At 42.5% G+C, this 14,728-nt stretch overlaps 1 protein-coding gene across 3 annotated transcripts in view; it reads left to right on the forward strand.

Moving 5' to 3' along the window:
• The window catches only part of SSBP2 (single stranded DNA binding protein 2), a 584,056-nt gene that overhangs the window by 169,501 nt on the left and 399,827 nt on the right, over positions 1-14,728 (forward strand). For all 3 annotated transcript variants that reach the window (XM_033924042.1, XM_033924217.1, XM_033924130.1), the window contains exon 2: positions 449-521. In XM_033924042.1, coding sequence (XP_033779933.1) covers positions 449-521 — 73 coding nt within the window. The remainder of the gene's footprint in view (positions 1-448; positions 522-14,728) is intronic.

Raw genomic sequence — 14,728 nt, forward strand, 5'->3', positions numbered from 1 at the left:
TATGGTGAAATAACATGTTAGGTGTAATGTAACACATGTTATATGGTTTTAATGTATGTTAATTGCCCTTTAATGTGAGAGTTTTTTTTCCGTAATTGTGGCTTTCTACAGATTTCTTATAATATCTTTGCAAAATTGCTGGCAACGTGTAATGAAAATTTGTGGGTTAAAGAACAAAAGATTAGAGTATATATGATATTTAGAGATATTCCCTTACTAGAATAAACATTTTAGGGTGCAAATCTTTGAGACTAGACCCCTTCCATGAAGTTCTTTAAATTTGACACTTCTGGCAGGTTAAGGTAGTACTGCACTTGCGTTCACTTTGAGCATGTGATGTTTGTTTGAAATTGGGCATGCAGTTAAAAAGTGCTTAATTCTTGGAACATTTTCAAATAAAACAAAGTTGACAAGTTTATATACTTAATGAAGTTCTGTTATTTTTCAGGTTAGCGCTGTATGTATATGAATACCTGCTCCATGTGGGAGCACAGAAGTCTGCTCAAACATTTTTGTCAGAGGTAACTTTCTTCTCATTTTTTTCCCCTTTAGTTGTTTTATGCAATATAGGCCGGATTCTATAAACCAGTGTTTCTCAACTCGGACCTGGCGTACCCCCTTGCCAGTCAGGTTTTCAAGATATTCACAATGAATATGCATGAAAGAAATTTGCATATAATGGAGGCAGCGTATGCAAATCAAGTTTTTGCAAATTCAGTGTGGATATCCTGAAAACCTGACTGGCGAGGGGGAATACTCCAGGACCGAGTTGAGAAACATTGCTATAAACCACACCGGTATCGATGACTGCCTAAAAAAACATCCACCGATTACGTGTCACCATGCGATGGCGCCGTTTGTAGAACTGTGGCTACCTCAGATATAGGCACTGGAAATGTATACCAGGATTTTCAAGGCCTACGTTTCTGGTGCCTGAGTTTGATGTGAATCACGTCTATACAAGCGCCTAAGGTTGTTTCTGTTAGCCACGCCTACTTTGACCTTAAGCATTTTATGGCACCCCCGAAAACGCGATCTAAGTGCAAGTTTTGTAGGTGCCTCTATGTGCCTACATTTTTTTTTTTAAACAATTTTTAAATTATTTTAAATAGCTTTGCCACTTAAGCTAGGCGCCGGTAGGTGCCATTTCTAGAATATGGACCTATGTCTTTCTGTGTATTCTCTCTCTTTAAGAGAGAGATGCATGAAATTTTTAAATGTTCTTCAAGCCAGAGAAGACACTTAATTGCTTCAACAGTGAAGTAACAGTTCTTTAAGAATCCATGTAGGTTTGCCAGTTTGAGGGTTCATTATAGGATCGTGCTAAAGAAGAATGCTGATTTGAATTTTCTCTCTCTCTAGATTTTATATGCAGTAGAGTCTCAGTTAACTGGGACTCTCACCCAACCGGCAAAAAAATTGCCAATGAGAAAAAAATGTCCCCTGAAGCACTAGTGGCAGAGGTCCTGAGCCGCAACCCCCCATCCCCTCCCTCGCTCAAGCCCTGAAGAACTACAAGCGGCGGCAGTCCTGAGTTGTGAACTCCACCTCCCTCCCGACCTGAAGCACCAGCATGGTAGCGTCCTGAGCTGCAAATATTCCCTCCCTAAAGCCCCCAAGCAGCTACAAACCCCCCTCCCCCCACTCCGAAGCACCAGCACGGCAGCAGTCCAGAGCTGCAAAGCCCTACTCCCTCCCCCAAGCCCTGAAGCAGCTATGAACCCCCTTCCTCCTGTACCGAAGCACCAGCACAGCAGCAGTCTTAAGCTGTAAAGCCTTTTCCCTCCCTTCAAGCCCCTTAGTGGCAGAAGAAGGCGGCGGTCTGGAGCCGTGAACTCCCTCGCTCCCTCTCTCTCTTCCTTACCTGAAGTGCAGTGGTCAGCAGGAGGCATCCTCAAAACAGGCTGCTTGTGGCCAGCCCTGGCAGGGCCTTTTTTCTGACGCGTCACTTCCGACACATCAGAGGAAAGGCCTTGCCAGGGCTGGCTGTGAGCAGCCTGTTTTGAGGCTGCCTCCTGCTGACCGTTGTGCTTCAGGTAAGGAAGAGGGAGCGAGGGGGTTCATGGCTTCTGCCACTTCGGGCCTTGAGGGAGTGAAGGAAGGAGGAGGGCTTTGTCATTCAGGACCACTGCTGCGCTGTTACTTCAGGGTGGAGGAAGGGGGGAATTGAGTCTAACACACTCTCAAGTAACCAGAAAAACAGTTATCTGGTATCCACCAATCCCTGTAGCTGCCGGATAGCTGAGATTCTACTGTACATATTGAGTTTCTGTTGAAAGCATGTTTTTGCATATGGTATATATTGCCATGTGTGATTTGTGATCAGAGAATTCAAATAAGCAACCTACTTGGATTATTAAAGGAAAGTTGTGTCTTCTCTGGGATGGAGAGCATTTCAAAACACCAGGTGACATTTTAAAAATTGTTGTTATTGATGGAGCCACATCTGCAAGCACCTCACAAAATGCCTCACACAGCATTACATCACATTGGCTTAGTAAATGTCGCTCAAAGTTAGGCACCTTTATGACCTGCACTAAGATTAGTATCCTGTAAAAGGCACTCTGCGCAAAGCACCCTTTACAGAATACTAGCTTGACGTGAGCCCGTAACGCCTGCCAAAAACTAGTGCAAATTCTGACACCCAACTGATTGCAGTTAGGCTCACAAATGCAGGTTTTCAATAACCTTGTGCCTAATTTCTGCCCGTGCCCCTCCCATGGCCACGCTCCCTTTTGAGCTGCATACTATGAAATTTGGGCGTGTATGTTATAGAATGGGGCGTAGGGCCGATCCTTGCGCAACTCCTAATTACTGCCAATTAAGTGCTTGTTAACACCAGTTATTGAATGGCACGTAATTGATTAGTTTATGTGCGGAGCTGTACCCAAATATGGGCGACCTATACAGAATCTGGGGGATAGACTGTGATGTAACAAATGATATAGCTGGCACAAACCAATTAGTTCCCATTCCATGTGGAGTAATTGACTTGTGCCTGCCTCCAGAAATTTTGGGGATTATCACATTCCAAATATGATAATTTGGTGAGGAAATTTTTAATCAGCGAGGTGGTTACTGTGTACTTTGGAAGTACTGCATAGTACACCAAGATTTTTAAATAGCATCTGTATTGGTATATGCCTGACTAACTTGTTTCTTCTTCATGTGAAACAGTTGTTTTAAGTGATAACTCGTGTAGTCGGTTGTTTCTCTGTGCTTGAAAGCTGTAGCAGTGTGTCAGTGACTCGTTTTCAACTGTTAAGCAGCAATGAAGCTAATGCCACTGGTTTTAATACTGATACATTTTGTCTTAGCTTCCGATATACTAAAATTCAATGGAAGTAGAAAATTGTGCAAATGGTATTTGTTCAGCACACTGTACGTTAAAAGTTCAACCAGGTGCCTGGCAGGAATTACGTGTACTGATTTGGCTTTATTTTGACATATGTAGCTGAGGAAAAAAAACAACAATTTTTCTGCTCTGAGAGAATATTAATAGCTTTGGTTAGGTTAACTCCTTTGTAGATTCCCAGTTTGTCTTGTTTCTATAGGTGCCAACATTTCAAAGTTATTGGGCGTGCCAAACAAAATAAAAATAAAATGCATATAAAAATAAATACATATAAAACACAATATAAAATATGTAAAATAAAATATACAACAAAATACATATAAAAAATCAAATAAAAAACCCATCCTTGGAAACAGTGAAAATACTCTGAATTATTCAGCATCCATTGGGACCCACAGAGCCATCTCATATGCTATTTCTAGTTTATTTTATCTATATCTATATCTATCTATCTATCTATATATATATACAGTGGAACCTTGGTTTACGAGCATAATTCGTTCTAGAAGCATGCTCGTAAACCAAATTACTCGTATATCACAGCGAGTTTCCCCATAGGAAGTAAGTTTGATACGTTCCCACCCCCCCACCCCCGAGGCCAGCAATGCTGCTCCACGCCCTCCCCTCCCCCCCCCCGAGAACCGGCATCGCTCCCCCTCCCCGCTTGAATTGGCACTGCCCGCCCGAACAGCATTCAGCCTCACCCCATCTGGCACCGGCACGCAACCCACAGGACGTGCCGGTGCCAGTGAAAGAAGTTCCTGCCTGAGTCTTGAGCATGCGCAGATGCTCAAGGCCGAGGCAGGAATTTCTTTCACTGGCACCGGCACGTCCTGTGAGCTGCGTGCTGGTGCCAGATGAGGGTAAGGCTGAATGCTGTTCAGGCGGGGGGTGCCGGTTCGCTCGGGGGGGGATGCTCGCAAATCGAGTCAACGCTCGGTTTGCGAGACAAGATTTGCGAGAATGTTTTGCTTGTCTTGCAAAACACTTGCAAACCGCATTACTCGTAAACCGAGGTTTGACTGCATATAAAATCAGATGTATCTGTGTGTGTATGTATGTTCCTGCATAACTCTGAAACTCATGAAGAGATTTCAACCAAACTTTGTATACATATCACTTACTATCTGGGGGAAAATACTGTGGGGGTAGGAAGGGGGTGACATGTAAAAATCAATCCGATACCGGAAGATTGGGATAAATAAATATTTTTGGCAACGCCAGGTGATCAGCTAGTTTATAAATATTTATTAACTGCCTATCTAAAGAGATTCTCCCAAGGTGGTGTACTACAGATGTAGATTGATAACATCTTACAGGGTATTAACAACATAACAATAGTAAAATGATGAAACGTCAACAAAATACACAATTGGAACAGTGAGGTAGGTGGAAAATAAGCAAACTGAGTGATATTAATAGCAGCCAATTTTATCCCTGGATATTCAATACTGGGTCATATTTGGGCATCAGCATTGAATATCTAGTTATATATAGCCACATAACACTTACCCGATTAACTCCCCCTTTTATGAAGCCATGTTAGGCTTTTTTATCGCCAGCAGTGGCGGTATTAGCTCCGACACTCAGAGAATTCCTACCCACTTTAGATAATTTCTTTGATGTACAAGGTCTTTGCAGCTCCGTAGTTTTATTTGTTTCAGTAGTTGGTCCATCTGGGCATATTATTGTTTTGTACATGTTTTTACTCATACATCAACTTGCAAATCAGATTGTTGTAGTCACAGGATCCTTCTGAGTTGTACAACAAGCAGTTTTCAATTATGTTGACTACTGGAAACATTGTGGACTAATGAAGTTCAGTGTTTTTCACTTAGGGGGTGATTTTGTAAAGCATCTCCCATGTGGAAAGCACGTTTTATATGCAGGAAACAGCTGTTATACATTCACTTACAACCATATAATTTTTTTAAATTATGCATGCCCAAGAGCACACATACTTTCAAAGAGCATAAGTAAGCATTGCTGGAGGTATGGTTTGTATGGAGCAGGGGTGGCATTGTGAGCTACCTGTGTACATCAGATATGTTCGTACCCACCCTTAGTATATACAGAAAGCTGCACCTGTCTTGGAAAACAGGGTTCCTTTTATTAAGGTGCGCTAGCGTTTTTAGTGCACGCACGAAATTACCGCGCGCTACACTGTGTGGTATGCTTCTAGAATAACGCCAACTCAATGCTGGCATTAAGATCTAGCTCGTTCGGCAGTTTAGCGCGTGCTATTTCATGTGATAAGGCCCTAATGCACCTTAGTAAAAGGAGCCCACAGTTGTATCTTTATCTGGAAGCATTTGTGCGCTGCATCTATCCTGTAAAGATACATCCATGTACAGGGCAGGATTAATCCTTCGACAGGTCCTAGACACACAAGTACAATTATTTCCCCTCTGTCTCCCCATCCTCTCTCTGTCCAGCATCTCCCTCTGTGACTCTGTCCCTATGTTCATGCCATACCCAGCATCTCTTCTCTGTGCCTCTTTCTCTCGCCTGTTTCTTCTCCACCCCCTAACTTTTACCCTATGGCTAGTATCTCGTCCTCTTCCTTGCTCTCCCTCAGCAATCTACATATCTCCCTCCCTGAATTCAGTGTCTCTCTCCCCTCTTCCCCCAACTCAGTCTCTCTCCCTCCCCGCTGTCTTCCCCACAGTCCTGGAGCACCTCCCCCTCTCTATAAGTTCCATTCTGTCCCTACACCTGTCTTGTACCTATTTATCTTTCCTTTGTGGCTCTTTCTACTCTTTTTCTCTTTTCTTCCTCTCTGTCTACTCAAATTTCACCCTTTCTAACCCTTCTTTTTACTTTCAGCTACTTATCACATTTTCATCTCCTTCTCTCACCCACTAGTTTTCCAATTCCCCATCTCACTCCTTCCCTAGCATTCCATTCTCTTTGTTATCATATTTTTTGCACCATTCTATCATCCCCCCTGGCTTCTCCTATATGGTTCCACTATTCCTTGCCTCTCTCTCCCACCCTCTTTCTAGCTCAGCATCTGTTTCCTCATCCTCATAGCCTGCAATCTTCCTGTTTCTTCTCTCTTCCCTCCTGCCCTGCACCCTCTACTCTAGTACAGCATTTCTCCCTCTCTCTTCCCTCTTTCCCATTGTCTTGTATCTCTCTCTCAATTCCTTCTGCATCTGGATCCAACATCTCCCTTTTTCTCCCCTCCCCCATGTCCATCTCTCCCTTTCATTTGCCCTCCTCCCTCTCATTGTCCACTCCCTCTCTCTTTCTCTCTTGCATCCTGAGTCCAACATTTCTCTCTTCCCCCATTCCATGCAGCATCTCTCCTTCCCTTCCCTCCACCGCTATGTCCAACCTGTCTTCCCCTGTGCACCTCTTGCAGCATTTCTCCCTCCCTTCCATGACCATGTCCAACATTTATCCCTCTCTTTCTCCACACACATACCCCCTGTGCAGCATGTTTTATCCCTCTCATGACCATGCCCAATATTTATTTTGCCTCTCCCCCATGCAGCATCCCCCCCCACCTTCCTACAACCATATCCAACATTTCTCCCTCTCATGTGTTTTGTTCAGCAGCTCTCCCTTCCTTCCCTAAATATCTCCTACCCGATTCCCCTTTGTCTACTTCTCCCTCTCTCTTTCTTCCCTTACCTTCATGCAGCATTTCTCCCTCCCTTTCCTCTGCCTGGTCTGGAGGAAGCAAGCTAAGCTCAGCAAGGAAGGCTCTTCGGTCCTGCAGCTCCCTCTTTCCCTTAGCAGCAGCAACCATTGCTACATACTGCTTGCGCCTGACCTCCGAAGGAGAGGGATGGTAATGCTGGTTTAAAAATCTCTTCCTTTTGTTTGTTTATGATTCTGGAAAGGATAAGAGAAGGTAGATGGGTATGCTATGTCAGGAAGGATCAACAATTTAGAATTCATAATCCTGAATGTATATGCCCTAAAGCAGTGTTCTTCAACCACCGATCCATGGACCAGTGCCGGTCCATAGAAATTTCCTGCCAGTCCACAGAGCCAGCATGTGCATCAGGCCCAAAACAGTGTTCTTCAACCGCCGGTTCGCGGTGCAAGTGATGCGGCGTTATCTTTGGGCCGGCTCCCTCTTCCTCACTGACTCAGTGCACAAAGCCACGGGCAGCGGCTCCTATGCACGTCCTGTGCCTGAACTGGAAGCCTTCTCTCTGATGTTGCAACATCAGAGAGAAGGCTTCCAGATGGCCCACGACTTAGCTCAGTGTTCTTCAACTGCTGGTCTGCAGACCAATGCTGGTCCACAAAATAATTCTTTTATTTCTGCTGGTCCATAGGTGTAAAAAGGTTGAAAAACATTGCCCTAAAGGGTTCAAAGGGTAGATTCTTTGACAGCATGTTCTCATAAGTGGCTCTGCACTTATTAGAAAAAACAAAAGGAATTGACCGCAAAATATCCACAAAGAAGAAAATCCAGAGAAAACCAAAAAAACTCTGTGGAGTGACGATGTTCCCAAATGGACTTTATTTGAAAGTATCAAAGTTCCAAAGGTACACTAAAATCATCCACATAAAATAATTCCATCCACATAAAAGTAAAACATCCACATAAGAGCCTTAAAGGACCTAGTAAGACACCACACAATTGTTTCCCACGTACTCACCTTTATAGGACCCCCAGGGACCCCTGAAGAAGACTTTTTGTCGAAACGCAGACCGTGTTGGGTCCTGTATCCCTAGTGGACTAGGTCCTTTAAGGCTTTTATGTGGATGTTTTACTTTTATGTGGATGGAATTATTTTATGTGGATGATTTCAGTGTACCTTTGGAACTTTGATACTTTCAAATAAAGACCATTTGGGAACATCGTCACTCCACAGAGTTTTTTTGGTTTTCTCTGCACTTATTAGAAACAATCACTGGAGGAGGAGATGTGAACTGTGGGTTAGAAGCAATAGACAGACCTCCGTGGAAATCATTTGCATGCAATCTTGATAGTGAATCAATCGCTGTTTGAAAATCGACCAGAGAATCGGCCAACAGCGACTGAGTCACTGTCTTTAGTGAATCTGGGCCCTAGTCCTCAGGCCCCCGGCTTGCTGGCAAAGCCAGTCCACAGCCCCTGCCAGCTGGGTTTTCACAAATCTCTTCAGGAAAAAGAGGAAAACATTATCATGCCAAAACTTTTACTTTTGGTGCTTTTTCATTTCCCCTTTTCACACCCACAGAATTGTTCTTTCTTTAAGTTACCAACAGCCTGTGTGGAAACATGCCTTCCTCATATTTAGTTGATCCTGACCTGTCCAACTGTTTCCCAAGTGTCATTTAGGCTCTACCTCTGCAGCATACAGGGCTTTTGCTGCCCTGCTCAACAGGACAAACTCATCCTGCTAAAGGGAAAGCCTGCACACAAACTCTGGCCCTTCTCATTTCACTCTTTAAACTCAGGATCAAAATTCCAATACAAACTTTAGCAAATTATAGATATACTGTAGTTACATCAATTTTCCATATCCTCCTACAGGAAGTATTCTGGCTCAAGAGAGCAGTCCATTCCCCACTCTGTATCACTGGGGGAAACTCATTTTCATTTATCTCCAGGCACTCAACATGTTCACACTTCCCCACCCCCTATCTGTAAATCAGAGGGTTTCATTGGGCTGTCTTCAAACTCCTCCTCAGAGAAAAATTCCTCTGTTTCTTTTAAAGGCAAAAAGTCCTTGGAAGCTCTCAGATTGCCCTTTCCTACCAGGGACCCTGGAGAAAGTCTTGTTCTGTGTGGAGCCCGTTTGCCTGTCAAGAGTGGAAGCTGCAGGACTTGAAAGTTTGTGCCAGGCCTGCTTCTGCTTGCTGTGCACAGCTGAGGAGAATTTATTCATCTCCCATGCTGATCCCTTCCTACTACATGTCTGAGGCTGAGTTTCCCCCCCCCCCCTCCGGGGCTGCTGATTCTAACCCCTTTTCTCAATCTTTGTTTCTCTGGCTGATGTGCTGTGGAAAGGGACTCCGTCCTCCCTCTAGACCTGAAAAAGGAATAATAGTGGACAGGGCTAATTTTAGGAGTCCTCCCCACCTGTGTTTTAAAAGGTTCTCTCCCTTTCCAGGAACCTGCTTTGAAATCCTGCTTCCCCCTTTTAGCAAGGCTTGTTTTCAGTCCGTTCTAACCTCAGGGTTGAATTTTTAACCGTGGCCAGCTCTTAGTCACAGATTTAAACCACCTCCTCATCTTTCCTTTTCAGGCCTTGAGACCTCTCCCAAACAGAAACAACTTCAAAGCTTCCTCATAGTCACTGACTTATCAGCTAAAACTGTAGTCAGCATAGTAATTTATTTATTAACTGCTTTTCATGAAGAGATTCACTGAAGTGGTTTATAATACACTGAATAGTAATCAAGTACCCAATTATTTTTCTTATCTGTCCTGGAAGGCTCACAATCTGTGGTACCTGGGGCAAGAGAGGGTTAAGTGACTTGCCCAGAGTCACAGGGATCAAGCTCACAACCTCAGGGTGCTGAGACAGTAGTTCTAACCACTAGGCCACTCCTCCACCCCCCCTTCTCCCCACACTCACCAGGCAGTGCCACTATTGGAAGGGTTTCCTCCTGGAGTTGGTCCTCGTGCTCCCCGTCAGACAGTGGCTCTGAGTGTACTGTTTCCTCATCTGAGGATGTACTGCTGTTGGAATGTGCTGGCTCGGGTGAATAGAGCCAGCTCACTTTCAGCGGAGATCAAGAACTGCCACTCCAAATCTGAACTCCTTCTCCTTGCCCATTCAGACATTTGCAGGGAAGCTGAAGAGCCTTCTTACTCAGTGTCTCTCAAACTGTTTGCCCCGAAGAGATTCTGGGTGTACCACGAGAGATTCCAGAATTTTACTTTATTTTTTAAAAATTCCCTTCGTAAGTATACACTACACTAGAATAGATGACATATACATTGCATTCACAGGAGTCTGTCAATGTTTTGAGTGTCTGTGTGTGTAAGGATTCAACCGCCCGGACAAGCATCGTTCTTTGACATGATTGATCCTTGAAAACTAACAGCATGTAATTTTATGTTGTTTTTTTTTAATGCAATGATTATCCTAACTTGAGCAACAAAGCAATCAAGGCTTTGTTACCGTTTGGATCCTCTTATCTTTGCAAACTTGGATTTTCAGCTCTGACATAAATTAAATTGAAAAAAAGAAAACAACTGTACATGGTGGATGATGAAATGCATGCTTGCTTGTCAACTATCAAGCTGCATTTTGAGTTAATTTTCACTCAATAAAAAGCACATCTATCACATTGATTAGCAATTCTATTCTATCTATTTTGCTTTTACCATTATTACAATTACCCATACATAGCTTAAAAATTTTTAATAAATAACTCTCAAATTTAATTTTTTTAATAACTACTTTTAATTACATATTTCAAATGAAATAAAGTAAATGAAATATATAGTCCACATCAACGGGAAAAGGCACAAGAAATTAATTCACAATTGTTAATACATAATCAGAAATATGGACCCAAACCTTCTATCACCACCCATCCTATGTTCTATACTAATTTGTCCTTTATAATCATGTAACCCACTTCGGAAACTTCTTTTTCAATCAATAATCTCTCAAGCTGAGAAGGATTAAAGTAAATATATCTATTAGATTGTAACATTATTACACATTTGCAAGAAAAATGGAGAAAATTACCTTCCAAAGATAGAACTCTATCTTTCAACTTCAGAATTTGCAACATATGTGTGGTCCTAGCCACATCTGGAAAAATCCAAATGGGCTGACCACAAAACTGAGAATTCTTATTCTGGAAATATTTTTTAAAGACATTTAAATATTTTCTCTTGTTCTGTTAAGAAAGTTGCAAGGAAGTTTGCTCTAGTAGCAATTTCTTTTTGTGAGGAAATCAGTTAGATTCAAAGACTCTTTAGCTCCCTCCTTTGCATTTCCCTCGACAGTCTCGGCTTTTGATACTGAAATATACCTACAATCAGAAATAATTACTTTATCCAAAAGCAATACCTCCTTCAAATATCTGTGTAACAAAATCTCGGGGGACAGCCGATAACTAGGAAAACTCAATAACCTTAATGTTTTTGCTCTCATTCGATTTTCAAGAAATTCAAATTGTCAGTGTATAATCAGACTGTCTTTAACAAAAGCAGAAGAAACCAATAGGTAATTAGGTAAATTAGAAGAAATCTTGAGACTGTCTGGTTTCCATCGTATCAATTTTCGTATCAACCTCATGAAATTTTCCCACTGTCTGTTGAGAAAAACTACATAGCTATGGTCTTTATGTATTCTTTAGTCCTGACAATCACTTATCTTTCAAAGTAATATTTTGAGGTTCGTCCAAGGATTTAGATAAATTTGGACAAACTACTACTACTAAAACTATACTGGCAGCATTAGGTTGCTCCTGAGAAGATGGATAAGAGTCAGCAGATATTTTGTCCACCTGGACAGGAACTTTAACAGAAGCAGTCTCAGGTAGGCAGATGGGAGTAAATGGAGGGGAGGGAGTAGAATGACCACCCTCATGTAGTAAGGCCCCTGAAATGGACAAATCCCCTATAGGATCTATAGGTGGCTTAGATTGAATATGTTTCTCCATTGGGCCAATAGTTTTTGGTGTACTGGTTCCTTTAGCTTTCCCCTTCCATTTCACCATTATCAAAGAAAATACCTCTATAGCTCAGGCTCCAGTCACCAAGTTTTCCCACCAAGTCCTTTCTGGCTCCTTTCAGCTCCTAAGGGGCTCCCAAGGGGCCAATCATGCCCTTGTTGCACGCTCCTTAGGGCATACCACTGGCCGTATACCACTAGCGTAGCAAAGATTTAAAGTGCCTCTCTTTCGTCCAGCTGCACTGGGAATTCATCAGACTCTTCCTCCAGCTTTGCTACCATTGCAATCTCCATTTTAGCTTCTCTGAATCCCTACCCAGTGCTTCTCTGTCTCTTTCATTTTCCATTTTGATGTAAACCAGTATTTCTTTCTGTCTTCTCCACCATCTCCTTCTTTTTCAATCGGTCAGTAGACTACCTTCCTTCAGCTAGCTTTCACTACCTAGGAGACAAGCCATCTACCTTCCCAAGCAAATCCTTGCTATCCAAAAATATAGTTTCAAGTTTCAAGTTTATTAAATTTTAATATACCGACCATCAAGCAAATATCTGGACGGTTTACATTGGATTTTAAAAATTTGACAGTTAAAGGTAGAAGCAATTGAAAACAAAAAGTATTAAGTTATTTAAATATTATAAAGTGAACATTAAAAACAATAACAAGACAGACTTGACAGTGAGGAGAGAGGGAGTGGATGGGTGAAGTTACATTGTAAGTAGAAAAGAAGAAAGAGGGGTTAGGGAAAAAACATGTGGGATGGGGATAAGATATATTGAATGTTTTTTTGAAAGCGAAAAAAAAATTAAATTACAAAGAATAGAAATTAAATGGAAGAGAATGCATCTCGGAATAAGAAAGTTTTTAGGCTTTTCTTAAATTTCTCAAGATTTAGTTCATCACATAGAGGCTGAGGAAGGGAGTTCCACAATGTCGGGGCGGTTACTGCAAAGTTTATTTTGCGTGTGTAATAAAATTCTTTTATGGATGGAATCAATAAGAGATTTTGGTTTGAAGATCTCAGAGTTCTAGTGGGGCACTGTGGGATAAGAAGTTTGTGAAGGTATGATGGGAGATGAGAAGATTTTATTTTGAATGACAGAAGGATGATTTTGTAGGTGATTCGGTGAGTCATGGGTAACCAGTGTGCATCTTTCAGAGCTGGTGTTACATGATCATATTTACCTAAGTTGTAGATGAGTTTTATTGCTGTGTTTTGTATAAGTTGAAGGCGACGAATTTCTTTTTGTGGGAGGCCGTTAAGTAGGGAATTACAGTAATCCAGATGAGAGATTATTAGTTAACCCCCCCCAGCCTCCATCACCTAAGTTAACAAGCTTCACCCAGAAAGCTGGTCAACCAAGCAATGCTCCAAAATAGCTAAGTACTCCTTCCCTCCCTTCCACTATCCCTTATAACTCAAAAAGCCAACCAGCTACCTCCAAATCCTTCACTTTCCTAAGTAGCCAACAATATCCTCCCCTCAGATAGCATCAGCAGACAACCATTCCCCCCAACCCCTGATAGCATTGCCAACTTGAAAGGAAGTCAGACCCTCCTTCCTCTCTGCTTCCATGCCTCCCCATCTCCCTCCATTAGCTTTACAAACTATTCAGTCACACTATATGTTAACAAGGGAATTGAATCAAATAAAATAAACATTCTGCACGACATAGATAGCAGTGTGGAATCCATATGGATATAAATTCCATGTGTGAAGGGAAAGAATATAAAGGTAGGGTTATACTACCATCCCCGGGACAAAATGAGAAGAGAGATGAAGAAATGTTTTCAGAGATTAGGAAAGCTGGAGAACTGGGAAACAGTATAATAATGAGTGATTTCAATTACCACAATATATAAGAACATAAGAACATAAGCAGTGCCTCTGCCGGGTCAGACCACAGGTCCATCCTGCCCAGCAGTCCGCTCCCGCGGTGGCCAAAAACAGGTCAAGGCCTGTCTGAATCATCAGAAGGGCTCCCTTGCCACCTTGGTTTCCCATTTAAGTTCTGCCCTCCTATCGAAGTCCTAGCCCTCCGGTCTTGCACATGCACGACCAGGTTGGTTTACTCAGTACCCCACGATCCCTCTATCCCTCAGGAATCCATCCAATCCCTGCTTGAATCCCTGTACCGTACTCTGCCTGATCACTTCCTCCGGAAGCGCATTCCAAGTGTCCACTACCCTTTGGGTGAAAAAGAACTTCCTTGCATTTGTTTTGAACCTGTCTCCCTTCAGTTTCTCAGAATGCCCCCTCGTATTTGCTGTCCCCTTCAGTCTGAAGAATCTGTCCCTATCCACCCTCTCTATGCCCCTCATGATCTTGAAGGTCTCTATCATATCTCCCCTGAGTCTCCTTTTCTCCAGAGAGAAGAGCCCCAGCCTATCCAGCCTCTCAGCGTACGAGCAGTGTTCCAGCCCTTTTACCATTTTTGTTGCTCTCCTTTGGACTCTCTCAAGTACCGCCATGTCCTTCTTGAGGTGCGGTGACCAATACTGGACGCAGTATTCCAGTATTGGTCACCGCACCTCATATATTGGAGAAAGAGTAAGTTTCTCAAATTAACAATATCTTCCAGTGTCTTACTCAAATCAAAAAATAAGGTTTCACTGCCTAACACCCTCAAACTAATAACTGATCAGTAACAATCCCTAAGTTGGGAGAAAAAGACCTCAGTAGAGCTTCATAGGCCAAAAAAACCTCCCAAACTTCTGCTAATTTTAGTCATATATTTTTAGAAATGATTCTTGATATAAAACATTCTTCAGTAGCTTCAGTAAGAA

Source organism: Geotrypetes seraphini, chromosome 1 (assembly GCF_902459505.1).
Source record: "Geotrypetes seraphini chromosome 1, aGeoSer1.1, whole genome shotgun sequence".
NCBI lineage: Eukaryota > Metazoa > Chordata > Amphibia > Gymnophiona > Dermophiidae > Geotrypetes > Geotrypetes seraphini.